The sequence below is a fragment of the Salvia hispanica genome, chromosome 2, assembly GCF_029641045.1.
Source record: "Salvia hispanica isolate PSC_SH4W2 chromosome 2, Shi_PSC_v1, whole genome shotgun sequence".
NCBI lineage: Eukaryota > Viridiplantae > Streptophyta > Magnoliopsida > Lamiales > Lamiaceae > Salvia > Salvia hispanica.
Genome location: NC_142693.1, coordinates 11,015,404 through 11,036,325, shown reverse-complemented (window position 1 = coordinate 11,036,325; position 20,922 = coordinate 11,015,404). Strand labels below are relative to the sequence as shown.

The 20,922-nt window shown below is 34.8% G+C and overlaps 3 protein-coding genes across 4 annotated transcripts; 2 read left to right on the top strand and 1 right to left on the bottom strand.

Moving 5' to 3' along the window:
• Positions 1-999: 999 nt before the first annotated feature.
• Positions 1,000-4,216, top strand: LOC125202713 (cytochrome P450 724B1). Its single transcript, XM_048101159.2, has 9 exons — positions 1,000-1,258; positions 1,342-1,666; positions 1,750-1,902; positions 2,173-2,418; positions 2,636-2,722; positions 3,145-3,223; positions 3,477-3,583; positions 3,688-3,806; positions 3,908-4,216. Exons 1-9 carry the CDS (start codon positions 1,050-1,052, stop codon positions 3,996-3,998), a joined length of 1,416 nt encoding a protein of 471 aa, XP_047957116.2. The 5' UTR covers positions 1,000-1,049; the 3' UTR covers positions 3,999-4,216.
• Positions 4,217-5,597: 1,381 nt separating this feature from the next.
• Positions 5,598-9,068, top strand: LOC125210592 (ras-related protein RABB1b). Its single transcript, XM_048110130.2, has 6 exons — positions 5,598-5,769; positions 5,854-5,993; positions 6,252-6,334; positions 7,912-8,116; positions 8,219-8,287; positions 8,736-9,068. Exons 1-6 carry the CDS (start codon positions 5,724-5,726, stop codon positions 8,826-8,828), a joined length of 636 nt encoding a protein of 211 aa, XP_047966087.1. The 5' UTR covers positions 5,598-5,723; the 3' UTR covers positions 8,829-9,068.
• A 5,077-nt stretch (positions 9,069-14,145) lies between these two features.
• On the bottom strand, positions 14,146-17,667 carry LOC125207519 (SAGA-associated factor 29 homolog A-like). 2 transcript variants are annotated; one of them, XM_048106903.2, is made up of 9 exons: positions 17,367-17,667; positions 16,529-16,622; positions 16,182-16,258; positions 15,840-15,949; positions 15,596-15,681; positions 15,428-15,481; positions 14,660-14,810; positions 14,541-14,554; positions 14,146-14,441 (listed from the first exon to the last, which is right to left on the bottom strand). In XM_048106903.2, the coding sequence occupies exons 1-9, from the start codon at positions 17,482-17,484 to the stop codon at positions 14,339-14,341; spliced, it is 807 nt and encodes a 268-aa protein (XP_047962860.1). In that variant the 5' UTR covers positions 17,485-17,667; the 3' UTR covers positions 14,146-14,338. The 2 variants fall into 2 exon arrangements, with proteins under 2 accessions (XP_047962860.1, XP_047962868.1); XM_048106911.2 differs by having other exon boundaries at positions 15,840-15,946; positions 17,367-17,666.
• Between the last annotated feature and the right edge of the window lie 3,255 nt (positions 17,668-20,922).

Genomic DNA, 20,922 nt, shown 5'->3' with positions numbered 1-20,922 from the left:
TCCATAGTTGATGGACCTCAAATGATATTTTCAAAGTTCACGAACCTAAAATGATACTTTGGCAAAGTTCATGGACCAAAAAAGATGTTCCCTCTTAAATTAATTATGTTCAACAATTACTATTTACTCTCTCCGCCCTATAAAAAATGCCTCACTTTCCTTTCTAATACCAATAAAGATGTCACATTTCCACTTTTTAAAAAGTTACCTCTCATAATAATATAAATATTATATTTTCTTTTTCCATCTAACACACAAAATAAAACTTTCTAAAATCTCATATCGTCCTACAAGTATGACATCTTTTGTGGGACGGAGGGAGTAGTATTTACAGTTTGAATTTTGTTTTAGTTTTTCAACGAATTCTGATTAGATTTAATTAATCATTTATGTAGTTTTTAAAGTGAAACCTAATCTAAACAGGAATATAATCCAGTTACCTGATTTTCTATCCTAAGATTAACAATTTTTTTGTCACAAAATCTCTAAATTAATTTATTACTACTTTTGTTCTCATGTCTAAAATCTAGAATCTAGATACCATATTATTTAACATTTTAAAAAAATAGTGCATATATATGATTAGAAAAACATATTGTGGCCACATGAACGGGTGCTGCATAATTAATTATGCATTTATTAAACAGAAAATGACTATCTGTCAATTATCACATTACATTATTATTCCTTCGAATTTATTAGTGGATATTATAGGCTACATAGGGCCACATTCGAGCCCCAATAGTAACGCTATATATTTCTAACTTAATAATAGTATAGCACTTACCATTTGGTAGCATTATAGATAAGTAATACTCGTGCTACTATATAATAAATGGAATTAATAATAAAATCTAGTTAATTAATTCCACGTGGGAAATCTTGTAATTTGATGATATGTACCATAATACTGTGGTAATTAAACAAGTATAATGTGAGAGATATGTTATTTAATTGCCATGAATTGTTTTTTTTTTACTTAAAGCAGTAAAAGAAAACTGAAAAGTATATATATAGTTGATATTAGAGATTAGAGTTGCAGAATAAAAATGGTTGCATTTTTGGGTGTGATTTTGAGTGTGTTTATAGGAATCGTGTTTTTATGTAAGGTTTTTGGCTTCTCCATTTTCAAAGAGAAACCCTCTGGCTTACCAAATGGAAGCATGGGGCATTTCCCTTTCCTTGGTGAAACTCTTGCTTATCTCAAACCTCATCATTCTAACTCTCTTGGCTTCTTCTTGCAAGATCATTGCTCTAGGTAAATATTTCTCTCTCGATAATATCAAACTGATGTGCAGTCGACTGTCCTAACAGTGTTTGTGTCTGATCATTCGAGTATAGGTATGGGAATGTGTTCAAGTCGCATCTATTTGGGTGTCCAACGGTGGTGTCGTGTGACATCGAGCTAAACACGTTTATCCTGCAAAACGAAGAAACGCTATTCCGAAGCAGCTACCCGAAGCCAGTTCACGACATCCTCGGGAAGCTGTCGATGATGCTGGTCTCCGGGGACCTCCACAAGAGGCTAAGGAGCGTCGCGCTTAGCTTCATCAACGCCTCTAAGTCGAGCCCCGAGTTTCTATCCTACGTCGATACACTCTCCCTCTCCTTCATCCACTCTTGGAGAGACACCACCCGGCTTGAGTTCTTTAAAGAAGCCAAAAAGGTACTATGTATGTATTGACTTCTTTTTTTTTTTATAAATGTCTGTGATTTTATTTTTTAACAATTTTGTTCATCTCTGTTCAGCTAACTTTTTATCTCATGTTAAAAAATCTAATGAGCATTGAGCCTGATGATCCCTTAGCTGAAAATATACTTGAAGAATTCCTCACTTTCATGAAAGGCTTTGTTTCTCTTCCGGTTTACATCCCCGGGAATGCTTATTCAAAGGCTGTCAAGGTAAATCTCGTATTTTATTTCATCAGTATTGTAAGAATATATTATAAATAAAATATCTCGAGGAGGGAGGGGTTTAATTGAGCCCAAACTCGACTTTACTAGAGATCTATAAATGTCAATCTAATTTGAAACCAAAAATAACTATAAAAACATGATTTGATCTGAAAGGACCGAAACTAAAAAGATTAACCTGATTGGCATCCCTAGTTAAAAATACTATTGGCCGTAAAATATATTTATTAATTATGATTTAATTATTTTGGGGCGCAGGCGAGGAGAAGGATCTTATCGACTTTGAAAGATGCCATAAAAAATAGAGAGAAAATAATGGGAAATGGATCAAATGTGAAAGGGGATTTTCTAGATGAATTACTGCAAAAGGATTGCTTAAATGATGAAGAAAAAGTGAGCGTTTTGTTGGACCTTTTGTTTGCTGGTTATGAAACAACCTCAGGGCTTATGGCCCTCGTTGTCTACTTTCTAGCCCAGGCCCCATCTGCCCTTGAAAAGCTTCGGGTACGTTAAGTTGAGCGTGCGTGTTCGGTTATTTTTATAAATTTTATGTCGTGTCTCCATCTCGTACTTTACTTAAGCGATGTGCACTTATGGTGCAATGGAATAAGAGATCCGTGTTCCAGTCTCGTATTTTATTTGTTAGAGTAAATTATTGTATTTTAGCCTTGTGATAAAATGTACTCAAATGTTTTTTTTTTTTTTTAATATTGTAACTCAGGAAGAACACCAATCCCTAAGGGAAAGGAAGAAGGAAGGAGAGCCTTTGAATTGGGAAGACTACAAGAAAATGGAGTTTACTTCTCATGTGCGTGTGTTACAATTAAATTAATTTAATTTAATTAAACGAGTTATGTAGATAAAATTCTATGCATATATCATGTGAGTTAAGGTTTCAAGTAAATGAAATTATTTAAACTAGTATGCATGTTCCTTGTTTTCATCAGAAAAATTATTACTCCCATATATATGCAATCTCAAGCAACAACAAAAATTATTCCTATTTGTAACTTAAGATGGTAAGTTAGATTAGTTGGTTGGAAAACAATAGCATCTAATTAGGAAATGAATAATTGAAACTCAATTTCAATTCAATTATGATATAATAAAAGTATTACATGAATACTCCATCCTAATATAAGAGACCAAAGTGCTTCAATTCTTAAAAGTGAATCAGAATTGGTAGACAATTTGTTTTTTTCAGTAAAAATTTAATCTGTATAACAACAGGTGATTAGTGAAGCTCTGCGTTGTGGAAATCTAGTGAAGTTTGTGCATAGGAAAGCTCTGAAGGATGTACACTTCAAAGGTATATTCTTCTATATATATTATGAGTAAAAGATTATTACCCCTCCATCCTAAAATAATTAGATCCTTTAATTTTTTGACAAAAAAATTATTTTATTTCTTACTTTATTTTATTCTTTTGTATTATTTTATTTCCTTTTTATTTTAATATTTAAACATCAATTTTTTAAATTTAAAAATGCATCAACTAACTTAGGATGGAGGAAGTAATACGTTTTGTAGGTTACATTAATATAATGAATTTGATGTTGCAGAATACACAATTCCAGCAGGGTGGCAAGTCCTCCCCATTATTTTAGCTACACATTTGGATCCCAACCTCCACAAAAGTCCATTGGAGTTTAACCCCTGGAGATGGACTGTATGTATTCATTCCTATATTAGTTTATTTTTATAGGAGTATTATATTTTTCTTTATCTCTGAATTAATTTATTAATGAAGTATTATATTATAAAAATTGGTAGGACCCAGCCACCAACAGAAAAGTCACCCCTTTTGGTGGTGGAGTGAGAATTTGTCCAGGTGCTGAAATTGGTAAATTGGAGACTGCATTTTTCCTTCACCATTTTGTTCTTAATTTCAGGTATAGCCTTATTCTGAATTACACTTCAACTCTTCCAAATATCAAAATCAAGCCTATCACTTACATAAAATATTGACTAATTTATTCTAAATTTTTGCAAGGTGGAAAACTAAAGAAGAAGATGGTCCTATGTCATGCCCTTACTTGGATTTCAAAGGAGGCTTAGTTCTACAAATAGAGCAAATAAACTAGATGCCACAAGCAAACATAGGAATTGTGGTGATCAATACAAGTATATATATTGTCATAGATACATACATATACAACAACTAGATCGATCTACAAGCAATATTTCGACCTCCGCTAGCCATTATTTATAACTTCAACATATATTCTGTTAATATTTATCATAAAAATTTTAGAATGAGTCAATGCAATATACCGTACTAAAATTGTCATATTGTACATTGTACTGAAAATTCTATGAGTAAAATTCATATTACTTTTTTCTCACCGAAAGTTTTGGTACATTGGGGTATGACCAATTTCAATATTGCTATTATACTGTCTTCTTGGTATACCCCCAAAATTCGTTAGATGTTTTATGGCATATTAGATTTCGATATGGCATAACGCAATATTGTTATACAATTATATAATTATTATAAATTTTTATTTAATATATTGATGGGTTAACTGAAAAAGGTCCCCGTTAAGAAACATAATATAAAACGTACAACATATTTACAATTTTTTTATTTTAAACTAAATTAAATTGAGAATAAATAAAGAAATTAAGAGATGAATAAAAAATGAAGTACTACATAATAAGAAAGACGAGAAAATGGAAGAAGAGGGAAGAATGATGAGAGAAATATTAAACAGTAATGCTAAAATATCCCTAAAATTTTAAAAAGTGAAGAAGGAAAAAAACGTTACCTCTTGTGATATACTCCATCTGTCCCATTATAAATGAAACATTTTCCTTTTTAGGTCGTCCCATTAAAAATAAAACGTTTCTTAAAATAGAAATAATTTTATCTCTACTTTTTCATCTCTCTTACTTTACTCTTTCTTCTTTAACTCACAAAACAACACTATATAAAATTCTGTGCCGAAAAGCAAACGTTTCATATTTATTGGAACAGAGGGAGTATTTGTTTGCAGGTACTGGAAATGTGTAAACCTCATTTTCAATCATTTTTGTACTTTCTATACTTAAATTTATAAAAAGAATTATATTAAAAAGAATTTTTATATATTTGAATGTAGTTAATATAAATAAAAATAGACTCGTACTCTTTCCATCCTTTAAAAAATAACAACTAATTTTATCTTAGTTTGTCCTTTGAAATTAAGCACTTTTCAATTTGGGAATCATTTTAGCTAAGGTGTTACTCATTATCCACTAATAATAATTTAATACTACATTATTCTCATAAAAATAGAGACTTTTGTCATTTTAGTTTGTCATATAAAAATAGCTTCTTCCTAGTTTTGGTTTTGTGTTTCTCACTAATAAGGTGAACGGCATTCTTCATTAATCATATTAAAATTATTTTATTTCTATCTCTCATACACTATTTATTATGCATTAGATCTTGTGTTGTTCTAAATATCTAGTTTTATGTGACGAATGAAATCCTTTTTTTATTCTTTTATCTTTCTATAATTTAATTAATTATGCACTTAAATTTGTACTAGTATTATTTTAAAAGTTGTTATTTTTAAAGGATGCATCTCATTTGATATGCTAGAAAAAATAATGCTTTAATATTAAAAAATAAAATTTAATCGGGTATAACGGAGATAATCTAGTGAAAGGATATTCTATAATCTCCAAATGCATACACATACACCAAAGCACACGGCTACACAAAAAAGCATCATTGTTCACGCAATCAACAGAAACCAGAGAAGCTAAGGAAAAACAAAAAAGAACCTCCACAGTCGCTCAACGTGGTCGTTTCGAGAAGAATGTCGTACGACTACCTCTTCAAGTACATCATCATCGGCGACACAGGTAGCTCAATCCATCATCTGCTTCCGTTTCCCCCTTAAACCCCAGCTCAATTTTGATTTTAATCATCGCGCTTCGCATCTGTAGGTGTGGGCAAATCGTGTTTGCTTCTGCAGTTCACGGATAAGAGGTTCCAGCCGGTGCATGATCTCACAATCGGAGTTGAATTCGGTGCTCGGATGGTTACCATCGACGGCCGCCCAATTAAGCTTCAGATTTGGGACACTGTAACTTCTCCCTACTTTTCTGATTCAGTTTCGTTTTTATTTGTGTAATGGACATTTGATTAAATTTATATTGTATGGAATCCGAGAGGGTTAAATAACAGGTTCATGCTTGATTTTTGTGATAATTGGTAATTTTGTTGAAATGCAGTACTAATTTAGGGGTTGGATATATAGATGTCTGTGTTTATGATTTTGCGACTCTGGAAATTGCGAAATGGCGTTAGGCTTTCTTACCTGCAAATTTATGTCTTTGTTCAGGCCGGTCAAGAATCGTTCAGGTCGATCACTAGATCGTATTACAGAGGGGCAGCTGGTGCGCTTTTGGTTTACGACATCACCAGGTAGAGGAATACCATCATATTCTCCTGTACTTAGTTAATTGTATGTTATGCTTTTGTATCTTGTTTTAGCATTATAGTACAATGTCCAATCTCATTGGTGCTTTGGAGTTGAATTATATGAGTGCAGTAAGGTTAGGATTTTTTAATCTTTGACTGCACGCTCAACTGCACCAATGTTGTTAAAATACAAAGATATTGCACTGTTGGCACTCGGAATGATACCAAATTCTCTTTCGAACTCCGACAAAGCAATGGCTTTCTTTGCAGCTTAGATGTAGCAATATACTCCGTCGAATCTGCAGTTACACTTTGTTTGGAACTATTCCAACTTACTTCTCCACCATAGAGTTTGGAAGCTAGCATTAGTATTCCTAGTAATTGATAGCTTTGACTCTCCACCATAGATTCTTTACACTTTCTAAGGTACTTAAGATTAGTTTTGCCAATTTTTTAATATTCCTCACCAGGATTTTGCTGAAATTTGTCATGCTAAGCACATAAGCATTTGTCGTAGTACATGTCAGGCCATATTGCAGTTCAAATTTGCTTATCTGGATCACTCGCTAGATCATATGCATTTTGTTCTATGTTCTCAACATTTTAGTTTGTACACATGCTCAGGTCATTGCCAATACTGTTAACATTCTTTACTTGGCCTCAATGGCGGACACAGAAGGCACAACGTAGGGGCTTAAGCCCCTACCCAATTTAATTTTTTTTATTTTCCCATTTCTAAAATTAACAAAATTTTCAAAAACTGAGTTAAGCCCTTACTGAAACAATACTGATATAGAATAAATTGTTAGATGGAAGAAGACACAGGGCTGAAATTACAGAGAAAGAATTATAACAATGCTGCCCTGCCATGGTGTTACATTTAAGGAATAAGATGATGAAAACTAATTTAAATGTTATAAAGTCATTTTATGAATTGCACGCTTTTACAAGTGAAGCAACAATTGTTGCCCTGTTTCGAACTTACTCTATTTATGTTTACACTTTTGTTTCTTTAGAAATTAGGGAAACTGTTAGCACTGTTAAAAAGTAAAATAACGCTTATTACATATTTTTTTCCTCTTGGTTAAATATGTGTTGATCATTATATATGCAATTTTATAATTATGATTACATTTGTTTATTTTGTATGTATAATATATACTCCTATGTACCTTTTCCGTAAGTAAAGCGTTCTTTTGGGCATAAGATTAAGAAAAATAATGTTTAATTGTGTTGTTTTGTATTTTGCTAAAAACGAAATTACTCATAGTCAGAAGACCTAAAAGGAATACGACTCACTTATAATGGGATAGAGAAAGTATATATTTTGACAATAAAAAAATATAGTGAAGCCCCTACGAGATGAATCGGGAGTTACATTGAAATTCTTCTTTTATTGAAAGTAAATGATATGCAATGCAATAATTTCATTCATTCTTGAAATTCAATCTTCTATAGAGTTGAAGTATGAAACTGACGAATGTATATTTGAGGCTGGACTATGCTCTAGCCATATTTACCATTTCCTTTCACATATAATGCATTCAAATAGTTCAGCATGCTGATACAAACTATTTTAGGAGGGAGACTTTTAATCACCTCGCAAGCTGGCTTGAAGATGCTAAGCAGCATGCAAATCCAAATATGACAATCATACTTGTAGGAAATAAAAGTGATCTTTCTCAAAGGAGAGCAGTAAGCAAAGAGGAAGGAGAACAGTTTGCAAAAGAAAATGGACTTCTGTTCTTGGAGGCATCTGCAAGAACAGCACAAAATGTAGAGGAGGTAGTTCAAAACCCAAAAGGAACAACCCTTTTATGTTATGTTACTTCCGCATTATGATAGTAATTTTGGTTTCCATTTACTTCTATTGTAATTTCTGTATAGGCTTTCACTAACACGGCCACCAAGATACTTCAGAAGATCCAGGAAGGTGTTTTTGACGTGTCTAACGAGGTTAGTCACTGATTCAATGATTGCTCGTTGTGTGATTTTTTTTTCATATTAGATCATCTTAAATAGGAAGGTGGTATATGAATCAGTACTGTGTGTGAATTCTCATCTGATGCTCGTGGCTAAGAATTTGACATGCATACCAAGGGATATTTGTAGTCTTCTTGATTTAGTTTAATACTCCCTCCGTTCCTTGTTAATAGAGGCATTTCTTTTCGGCACGGAGTTTAAGAATAGTGTGTTAAATGGATGGTGAAAAAAGTAAGAGAGAGTAAAGTAAGAGAGATGAAGAGAGAATAAAGTAAAAAGGAGAATTACTTTTTGCCAAAAATAGAAATGACTCAATTTACTTGGAACTTTCCAAAATAGAAAAATGACTCTATTAACATGGAACGGAGGGAGTAGCTTAATAGCAAAACTAACAAAAGGATATGCATTGGCAAAATTTCAGTCGTCGGGTATCAAAATTGGGTACGGGCGCACCCAAGGTGCAACAGGTGGAAGAGATGGAGCTGTAGCGCAACGAGGTGGATGCTGCAACTGATTTTGGACATAATTGTAATTGTGGATTAGACTATTGTGCCTCTGTAATAGGCTATGCAGAATTTCTGTGTCACGAATCAAGAAATATTAGTAGAACTGTACAGTCAGCCACGTAAATGAACTCCAATGAAACCCAGCTGATGCATTCTCCAAAAGCTAACTATTAAAATCATATATATGTTGCTTCCATTAATATTGTATTTTGTAATATATCATTGTCAATATGAATGTGTTTGTTTAATTGAGGCGGCGTTTAAGGAAATATATTAACACTTTCCTCTTAGAATGTATACAATCATATGCGAAGCCAGTTTTGTGGCAATGGGGTCTGATTTTTTTATTTCAAATATTAATCTCTATTATTAGACTAATCCACACATGTACAATCATTTAACAGTTGGTCTCGTATATTCTCTCCGTCCTAAGATAGTTGAGTCTTTTCACTTGTTTTGGAAAAATGAAATAAATAGTTAAAATCGAGAGAGAGTAATGTAAGAAAGAGAATAATGTAAGAAAGAGAGTAATGTAGGTGCAAGAAAGAAACGATTCAACTATCTTGGGACGAAAGGAGTACTATTGTGTAGAGTACTTGTAATGAACTTCATTGTAGAAATGTTTCTTAAATAAGACTATTTTTTATGGTCGGAGGAAGTACTATGATTTTATAGGTGCTTTTAATAGGACATGGTACATAAAGTTATAGTGTGCACGCTAATGAACATGCTAATGGAAGGTAGCAACCAACACCCTTGCATTTCACCTCCAATGTATGTATCACTTTCTTATTTACTTAGGCCATCCACAAGGGGCAGAGGATAGCCCGGATGATGCATCCTCCGCCCCTTCATCCGCCACCATAGCCTCGCGGACGATGGCTTCTCCATCATCCGCGCCCGATGCATCCTCCGCGGTATCACCCGCCCCATTGTGGGCGACGCGGACGATGCGACGCGTTTTTGTTTTTTATCTTTTTCTATTTTCACACACTATATATACATCCCATTTTTCACTCCATTATCATTCCATCCACTCATCCACGCTCTCTAAATATTTCAAACAAAATGAATCCTAAAGATTACCCAAGTCCGAATAGTCCGATGTTCGATGGTAGTGGTGCACGGTGGCCGGGTACAGAACCCAATGAATACCAACACCCAGTACGATCCCAATTTCAGCACGGACTCGTACGGGCTGTCAGACATGGAGCCTTCTCCCACCCGCGCACCCGCCCTACCCCACGGCCGCTCCTCCGCCGCCGCCACCTCAGGCTCCGCCACCAAGAAGAAGCGGACCAAGGCAAGAGTCCAGAAGTTTTCGCTTCCGGCGGTGAATGAAGAGTTCGCCCCGCGGAGGACGAACTACCAGAAGAATCCACCGTCCTGATGAGGTGTTGGATTGATATTTCAGAGGATCCAGTGTTCGTCAACAACCAGAAGATATGTGCGTATTGGGAGCGCATCGCTGAAAAATACAACGAGGCCAAGCCGCCGACCGCCTACAAGCGCCAAAGGGAATAGCTCTGCAAGCACTGGGAACAAATAAAGAAGCAGGTCAATTTGTTCGCGGTGGAGTACGAGAAGTGCATGAGGGAGCAGGGCAGCGGCGAGAGTCTGACGGATGTGCGCAACAAAGCGGTTGCGTCGTACATGTCATTGTACGACGATTTCAAGCACTTCCAGTCCTAACTCCTCTTGAAGGAGAAGTAGAAGTTCGTTGGAGGTATGCTGCCCCAATCGGCGACGGCGAAGAAGAGGGCGAAGCACACCTTCGCCGGTGATTATAGGAGCAGCGACAGCGGCGCAACTCCAATGGACCTCAACCATCCGGTGTACAAGGATGAGAGTTCTGGCACACTGATGTCCTTCCGGCGTCCCGCTGGCATCAAGGCTTCTAAGGGCAAGGGCAAGGGCAAGGCGAAGGCGACATCCTCACAGGCCGCGCTACCTGCCCCGACCCCAACCCCGACCCTGGGCGCGACCACGGCCCCGACTTCGGCTGCTGGACATGCCTACACGAAGTTGGTGGCCTCCGCCGACTTTAGGACGTTATTGGACACGCACAACGCCCTCAGGAAGACGGACGACCCGACTCAAGTCGCATACCTTCAGGATATGATCGAGCACCTCTACCGCAAGTTGGGAATGCTTTAGACTAGCCTCTTTATCTGTAGTGCACTTGTTTAGATTTGCCTTAATTGTGGTGTTTTTATTTATTTATTCTGCTTGATATATTTGCAAACATAAATTAAATACAAAATAGAAGTAAAAACTATAGGGCGGATTATAGGGCGGGCTATAGTTCGTCCCATTGTATGTGGAATGATAGGAGGATAGAATGATGATGTGGCAGAGCATAGGGTAGGATTTAGGGCGGGCTATCCTCCGCCCCACTGTGGATGCCCTTACAAAAGTTTGAAGTTGTTAAGGCAAAACACAAACTCCATAAATAAAACTTATTTTTTCGTAGAGAGTGATAAGAAAAATAAATTTATTATAATTGAAAATTAGTACAATTTAATTATAAAATCAATTTATATAACAATGTTACGTATGATTATATACATTGTTAGAGTTAGGTAAATATTTTAATACTTTAAATAGCTAATTATTTTTTTATGAAATTATATAAATATGTGAATTAATTTTTAAGAAATTATCAAACTAGTTCAATGTTCGAATTTCTAAGGAATAGTTTGATACTCTCTCTGTCTCATAATAGATGTCACTAGAGATGTCAATTGAGTCAGCCTTAAGGGTTTCGGGCAACCCTCCTCGGGCTGAGTTAATCAGGAGGCTAATCGTATTGTGGTTTTATTAGATTATTAATATTCAACCCTAATCCAAAATGTTCGGGCTTCGGACTAGTCCAGGAGCTAAATCAGACTGCTACCAATAAAATTAACATGTGGTCAATCCAATACATAATGATGAAGATTAATCATATTTATAGGATGTAAAATATTAATTATGATAATTCTGAATACATGTTTAAACTCAAACATAATTAAATACTAATTTTAAATTGTATAGATAATATAAAATTAAAGTATTTTGAAAAATTTAAAAGCAATACAATATTTTTTATTTAATATGAAAATTTTAATTTAATTATCGGTTATTATATTGATAAAAATCTAAATATTAAGTATAAAATTGAATGTTTATTTATAGTTGTTTATATTATATATAAATAATTGGTGAAATGTTGAATGTGTATCAAATACGAAGACAAAATAGACAATATTTGTACCTAGGTCGAACCCACTTGGCCCGCCCATCAGGTTTCCGTTATGCCCCACTCGGGTTACGGGCTGATCGTGTTGAAAATTTCTGACCCTAACCCTCTAAATTATCAGGCAATTCGGGCTAGCCCACGGGTTGCGAGTTGCACTAACATCCCTAGATTGCGTGTTAAGGGCGTGTTTGAACTATATTTTTATATATTGATGTGAGAGAAAACTTAAAAAAAAGGAAATGTAACATTTATTTGAGACAAACTAAAAAGAAAGTATGACATTTACCTTGAGACAGATGAAGCACTATTAAATACCATCATTGCTAACTAATAAATGTACATTTTGTAAGAAATTATAAATTACTCATAAGTCTAGGAATAGTTTGATAATACCATCATTGTTAACTAATACTCCCTCCGTTCCCGAAGAGTATGAACTATTTCCTTTTTCGTCGGCCCTGAAAAGTATGAACTTTCCAATTTTGAAAAGTCAAACAAATTATTGCTACTACACATCATTTATTTACAACTTATACCACTACAATAATGTAGACTCCACTCTCCACTAATATTATTTACACTTTCTCTCTCTCACTTTTTCTCTTATTTATTAAAATCCGTGCCAAATCCATTGTTCATATTCTTTGGGGACAAATGGAGTATTCCTTTCTCCACATAAAATAATCTCATTGGCATAGACATGCATAGAAATATCTTGGACTCTGGGGCCTTAACCCCTAATAAACATGTTTTTTTTTTCCTTTCGAAAATTTAGAAAAATTTATATCAAATTTATGTAAATTTTTTATATAACATCTCCTATCAATGAGCTAAATTATATTACTCCCTTCGTCCCACTTAAGATGACACGTTTTCCTTTCTAGTTTGTCTCAACTAAGATGATACATTTCCTTTTTTGGAAACTTTCTTTCTCCAGTTAATACATCCAACCACTATTTTTTACTTATATTAAAATATTCATCTTTCTTTCTCTCTCTATTTTAATACTTACACCTACTTTTTCTCTCTTTAGTTAAACACTTTAACCAACAACTTCTAAAATCTCGTGCCGGTTAAAAAATATGTTATCTTAGCCGGGACAGAGGGAGTACAGAGTTGTAGTTTAAATAAACCTTTTTTAATAAAATAGCCCCATATGCTTTCTGTGTCCGCCTAGAAAAGGGAAAGATAAAAAGTGATTATAAATTGAGAGTAACTTTTCATTTTTAGTATTCCTCCGTCCTAAGATATCACAAGATTTTAGGAAGTATTTGTTTTATGTTTTAAATGGATGTAGAAAGTATATTTTATACATTAATTTTTATAATTTAAAAATTAATGTGACAAAGAACTTTTTCCAATGAATGATAATGTGACATTTTTTGTTGGACAAACTAAAAAGACAAATGTGACATTTGGGACAAAATGAGTATGAGACTAATTTTAGTGGACTAATAAAAATAGAAAGAGAAGATAACTTTTTTTTGAATAGGGAACGTAATCTTTTATTGAATGGTTGGTTCATGTACTTTTTACTCCCTCCGTCCCATTGAAGATGATCCACTTTTCCTTTTTTGGATTGTACCAATCAAGATGACTCATTACTAAAATTGGATACACTTTTTATCTTTTTTTTTTCCTCTCTCTTACTTTATTCTCTACACTTAACACAAAATAAAACTACATAAAATCTCATACCACTTAAAGAAATGTATCATCTTCCTTGGACGGAGGGAGTACAACTTTTGATTCACTTCTAGTCAATATCGTCAAAATGTGTTGTCATTATGACTGGTGTAGGTCATTCCTCCACCCTTCTCCCTCCATCTTGTCATTATGAGCAGGAGCATTTAATCACAGCTGGACCGTTCAACAGCTAAGAAGACAGTTAGAAAATTAGTTGTTACGTTCAATCGAGGCAGTTAGCTACCGAACTATCACTCCATCAAATACATATTCCGATCATCTCTACTGTACCTGTGAGTTCATCGTCGAATCGCCACCACTATTCCGGTGAACCTGATGACAACTTCGCATCATAAACGAACTTTCTAGACAAAATTCATCAATGCATTGGCACAATATAACTGCAAAATAAATTGCATTACTCTACCAATACTACAGTGTGATTATCCTGTTTTAAGTTAAGGTTAGTTTCTACTAGGATAATAGATACATTAGGCGCAACGCCTCTCTCTCTTTCTCTCACACACGTAGACACACTCACACTCACTCAACCTAAGAAAACACCACTTTACAATGATAATTAGCATATAATCACTGACGAAATCCATCTGGAAGGGCGACAACCCTGTAGAATGGCACCAACCGTTTTGGTAAATTTCCATCCTCTTCATCATCGTCAAATTCCACTACATAACTGTAAAGAGCCAAGAAACATAGTTTCGTGGTTCAGAATCTGAAGTCATCTGAAGAAGAGGGTAATGTGAGGGAAAATAAGAGGTGCAGAACTACTTACTCGTCGATTTTCCTCTATAAAATTGAGATTTTCACGAGCATTGCAGTTTGGATGAGAAAAATGGTGGTTAGTTCACTCTGTTTTATAGGTAAATGTGATCAATAAGCACCAACAAATACCTTACGGGTCTGGCATACAGTTGCTTTATATAGCGCTGTGGTCTCTGGATACACAGCTAAAACATGCCTACCAGTAGGAAAGTCAGGGATGTTCGACAGATCGCTCCGTTTTGGGAAAGGTATGATATGAGACATAGGCAGCTTGTATTTTCTGAGAGCAGAAAACAGATATTGTTAGATGCCACAGAGTTATATAGTAAATGTCCCATAACTCAATAACAAGATTCAATCAGTAATTTCATTGCTAAACAAAGACGATTTTGACTTAATCTGTGAATAAATTTCTTAGAAAGGACACAAACGCAGAGGGAAATTTAGCCTGCACAACCTAAAAACAACCTTTAAACCATAACAGCTACGAACAATTTACACTTCTCATTTTATATTAAAATGCTGTTTGTTGCTAGGTTAAACTGCTATAGTAGCATATAACGCGTACACACAATTTTAATACTATACTAGCACTAAACTGTACTCTAATTATTGTTGAGAAACTTATTAAGTGGTCAAATTACAATGTAAATTAAGTTATCTGTCTTTACAGAAATTGCCCAAAAGAAGTTGCACCTCATTTCAAGAGTATTATTTTTCATGTCAAAATGAACAGCAATCCTTGAGCCAATTTAACTCTAATACTAAGAAGAAAAATCTAAAATAAAAACAAAAAAAAGTAGTAACAGTCTTGTACAGGACTAAAATATACAAGTATTATGCAGAAACATACAAATTGTCAAGTAGAGTACACTATAAAATTAGGAAGGCATTTACCTCTGCACAGTACTCTCTTCATCTTCACCGGGGTCCTCGTCCAGCACCTCAAATCTACATAAATTAAATTAAATTAATGTACTTTCTCGAAAATGCCAAACTTCGTTTGATCCCAGTAAATAAAAAGCAGAGCTTGCTCATTAGAGTTGTGAGGAGCTGGAAACCTACTCTCTTGTTTCCTTGTCAAAATGGATTACTTTCACCACAAACCACTCATCCTTTCCGGAATTCTCTTGAGTGATCCTGGCTGCCACCTAAATCATTTGGAGGTAAGAATTCAAAAGGCATTAGCAAGTCCATGCCACAGTAAGAATCACATGCAAATAGCAAGAGGGCAATAATCCTCCAAAAAGTATGAGGGACCGGAAATTTGATAAGGAAACGGTATTGAAAATCTACGCTGGGCACATACTTGTTCACCCTTCAAACTCGCCAACGACTCCAGATGACTTCTCATTGAAGGAGATAGCCTCGGGACTTCTGAATCAGCCTTTACCCTCTTCTTTTTCTGCTCACTGCCTTCTGTGATACATGAAGTTCTTAAGTAATATTGATGGACAATAGAATACAAATATGAAATGTGACTAGAAACTTATCAAATGTTTCCCATGTTCTCTCTATTACTCATGTTTATTTCTTCTACCAATTGAAAAAAGTCTATAATATGCCTAGCTTCCGCAGTCTAAAATCTTGAATGACAAAGATGCATTAATAGTTACTCCCATTGAAGATTAATTTTTGGAAGGGTACAAACCTATCCGTCTGCGATGTTGTCCTTGGGTTCCAGAAGGCATTAATGCATCCAGTTGTCCCAACAATTGACTGGAAATACTGCAGGAACAATGATAAAGGAGAGCTGAGAAATCTAGAATTTTAAGATAAGCGGTTATTTATCAGTAGTGACATTGAAAAAGTCATTAAACATGGATTGTTTTGTCTATGAGTGTGCAGGGAAGGGGGATATTAGAGGTAGTAGCAGTGGAATATTTATACAAGATGAAGTTACTAACTTAAGAAGCATCTTTGACTTTAACACCTTATGTTCATAAGAAAACTGAAACAACAAACTCAGAAAATAAGAACATCATTGTTAAAACGTACCTCACTTCACTCTCTGACAGCTCTTTGGCTTGCATATATAACATCTTAAGCTTTGATAGTGAAGAATCACCCGGCTTTTCAACCACCTCCGGTGCTGCTTGCATAAACAAAAGGTAAGTATGATCAACAAATGCCAAGTCACTGGATGATCTAATAATCAAGTACTAGTACATATTTAAGATCATATAACTCACGACGACATAGAACATAATAATGATTTACACCAACATGTACAAGCTTTAACATAATCACTCATTCTTTCCTTAAACACGCATCACTCCCGACATGTAGAAGGGAATTTTAGTCCACAACAAGAAATATCAAATCATTCGACTAATATACCACTATTCACACAATATTAATTAAGTAATCATTTTCAGATTTTCCAAGATAAAAAACAACCCGAGCTCTCAATCCCGGTCAAACCTCGTCTGAACTCAACTCATAGCCTTGTCATATCAAGCTCCCCCTCAAATATGGAAGCTCAATTTGAGCTAACCCGATAATTAAACAAAGCACAAATAACATTCCAAGCCTGAGCTCATTATCAATCAGCTTATTCAAACCAATCCCTAAACACAAATTTTCCAACTCAGCGTAATTCTAAGCTAAAATTCACGCCTGTAACCGAAACAACAAACAATACATACTTAAAATCATCATTAACTCGCAATTTCCACGCTTAATTGTGGCAACCGTAATATCCAATTAAAGACAAGTGAGTAAAAAAGGTAACTCGCAATTCTGATCAAAATTTAACGGTCCAATCGAGAAACACAAAAAACAAATTATCAATAAATGCAAATAATAAAAAAAATCAAAGCTCCAAACGACTCACAGGAAATCAGCTTCTTATGCATCTTGTTGATCTCGAGAAGCACCTCCTCCTGCTCTTTCCTCAACCGATCGAGCTCCTTCGAGTTGTCAAGGATTCCGGCAATGTCCGGCGACGACATCGTTCTGAGCCGACTCGGAAATCGCGCAAACTCAGCAGCTTCCACGGATTTCGGAGGAAAGCAAGCAATCCGAAGAATTTCAGCTCCGCGTTTTCATCTGCTCGAGAAATTCAGGTGTTTTTTCTTTTAATTTTTTCTTTTTTGAAAATAAATTAATTAATTAATTTATGACAATTGTGAATTTTAGAGATTTTTTGGGGTGTGTTTTGGTTTTCGAAATCAAATTTAGGGGTCAAACATAGAATTTTATAACGCCCTGCCACGTGGCACCTCGCTTGACGTTGACTCCTGAGATGATCTAATTGAATCTACTATTGTTCGGACTTTTTTATAGTATTAAATTTATCCAAATAAATTGTAGTAATTCGGATAAAAGAGTTACAAAATCATTGTTACGGTACAATCTTGAAATAGGATATTTTTATTAAAAAATTTCCTGTCTAATGCCAACATTGATAGTATTTAGTTATAAATTACAATTAAAGATATTAATGATTCCGTGGAATCATTAATTTTTGGCAGTTGAATATTTAATAAACTACTATATGAGTAGTTGAACACTGCGTAATATTACCGGTGATAAAAATATATGATTGACACATCATCATTTTGGGATGCTTAATAAGAATGTTAATTATACATATATTATACACCATTGACATTTGAGTTCACAATTTCAGACAATAATTTCATTTTGTTGATACAGTACCAATTTTGAAATAATAAGAAATAGAGATATAAAGAGTAGGTTCTAATTTCTAATAATATAAATTTATTGATACGATCCAAGGGGAGGAGCACATCTCGTTGAAGATGCAAGTGGACCCATGACAAGAGCCAAGGCAAGGTGCCTCCAAGGTGGGGTCTCCAATCTCGTCCAGAGGTTGTTGCATGAAGAGTCGTCAAAGCCCGGTGTCGAGCTTGCTGCGAAGACCACACTTTCAACCGCTCAAAGGGGCGCAGTGGGTTCGCCTGATCGGGCGAATTGGAGCTCTGCCCGACCGGGTGCTGGAGCACATACAACATGTTTTCACCCGGTCGGGCAAAACAAGGCTATCAAACGCCTGATCGGACGATTGGGAGTATGTCTAGCGGATTCAAGAGAGTTCGCCCGGGGCGGGAAATTTCACGTTGTCCGAACGCGCAACCGGTCGTTTTATCCGTTCCTTAATTTTATAGGTTTTTTGGGCCATTTTCTCTTGGGAATGAAGCCCTACTATAAATACTCTTTTGCATCATTTTGATAGAATCTTGTGAGACTTGTTTCCTCTCTTGAAGAGAGTTTTTATCCAATCCCTAGTTTTCTAGGTTGCTTGATCATCAACTGATCTAATCAAGTATGATCAAGTATAGGTATGCAACTATGCATCAAGGGTTTGTGAATTTCTTTGAGTAGTAGAGTCACTAGTTGAATCTACTATGTTGAAAATTGCTTAGAGTATTTTCTCCATCAATGGATTTAGTTAATATCAAATTCACATTCTTTAATCTCTTGTTTCCCATCAAATCATTTTGGATCGAGTTTTTGAAGGCTAGATCCACACTATCTTTTTATTGCGTTTGTGTTTTCTGTTCAATTGCAAGATCAAACATCCTCAAAGGGTATAAATCTTGGGTTGATGGATCACAATCTACATGGATCCTTATCATTGTTATCAGAGCCTATTACCCACTAGGTGCTTGATCTATCGTGCCTTTGAATTTTTTGTTCTTTTTCTTTTAGCCTTTGTGTTCTCTTTGTGCTAGTCTATATTTGATTGCTGATCAGATCGGTCTATTTTTTTGGATGAAACGGTCTTGTGTGGCCTCATCCAGGTCGCTCACCCCAATCTTACTCATCAAGGAGAGAAGCTCATAATAATAGTCCATCAGGCTCATTGATCCTTGCCTTAGGTCTTGAAGTTCTTTGCTTGGATTGCTCATGTAACGACTCAACTTGTTCACGGCACAAACAATATCAGGTCGAGTGCAATTAGTAAGATACATAATGCACCCTATGACCCATGCATAGTCTTCTTGTGCAACGGGCTCGCCTTGGCTTTTGCTCAAGTGAACGTTGAGCTATATAGGTGTATTAGTTGGCCCACTATCATAACCATTGAATCTCTTTAGCACTTTCTCAACATAATGAGATTGTGTCAAGTGAATTCTTCAGATGTTCTTACGATTTTTATTCCAAGAATTATATCGGCTAGACTCATATCCATCATATCAAAGTTTCTCTTTATCATGGTTTTCGTTCGTGTCTTTAATCAATTGTGTGTTAGTACCCTTGATTAACATATCATCAATGTAAGGACACACTATAACGTGCATTATCAGTGTTCTTAATATACTTTATCCACTAACAATACTTTATTTACTTTTTCTATCTACCTCTCTCTTACTTTACTAATTTTGCGTTAAAACATGTGCCGAACTCAAAGTGCATATTCTTTGGGGACGAATGGAGTATAATTTTATAAATTAAAATAAATTGCAATTTTGCTTCGAATTTGTTATTAACAAATATGCATACGATGTATTTATTAAATAAATGAACTAAACTATAATTTATATTTTCACTCTCTCACCAATAATTAATTATTTTCTTATCATCATCATCATCATCATCATCATCATCATCATCATCATCATCATCATCATCATCATCATCATCATCATCATCATCATCATCATCATCATCATCATCATCATCATCATCATCATCATCATCATCATCATCATCATCATCTTTTTTGTGACGTTGATTTATGTTAATTTATTCTCATTGAAATTTTAATTTGATAGTACGTTTAAAACAAAAGATGTAATGTGCTGGATTATTTCTCTATTTTAACTAAATTTATTGTAATTTGTTATATATCTAGGGTTTTGATCTATGAAAACTAGATTTAAATACAGAATCGCAGAACAATGTCATACGTAGAGCATTTTTAGGTCATAGTTAGTCTATTTTTGGGTCATGCTAACAAAGCATGACCTAAAATTATCTTAATATGACATTAAACACAAATCCTATAATATGACCTAAAATTGCTTAATTATGACCTTTCATGTTTTTGGTTAATTATTGACCATTAGATCATCTAATCCTAGGGCCAAGATTTGGGCTGCATTTCTTGATTTAAGTACGTACTTGTTTTGATCATCTTCTTATATGTCTATATAGAGGAGTGATCAAGGTCTAACTAATTTTAAGTGTATAACTAGCGAATAAATCTTAGCCACACATCTTGTTACTCCAATTTAATATTAAAGGTTAAACAAATTTTCAGATTTTTGTTAAAAATAATAGCCCAAGGGCATTTTTGGAATGGTATATCAACATCTCAAACTCAAGCGCCGATTTCTCCCAAATTCAAAGTGCAATTTCCTCTAAAATTCAAGCGTTGATTTCTTCAGAACTCAAGCGCTGATTTCTTCCAAATTCAAGCG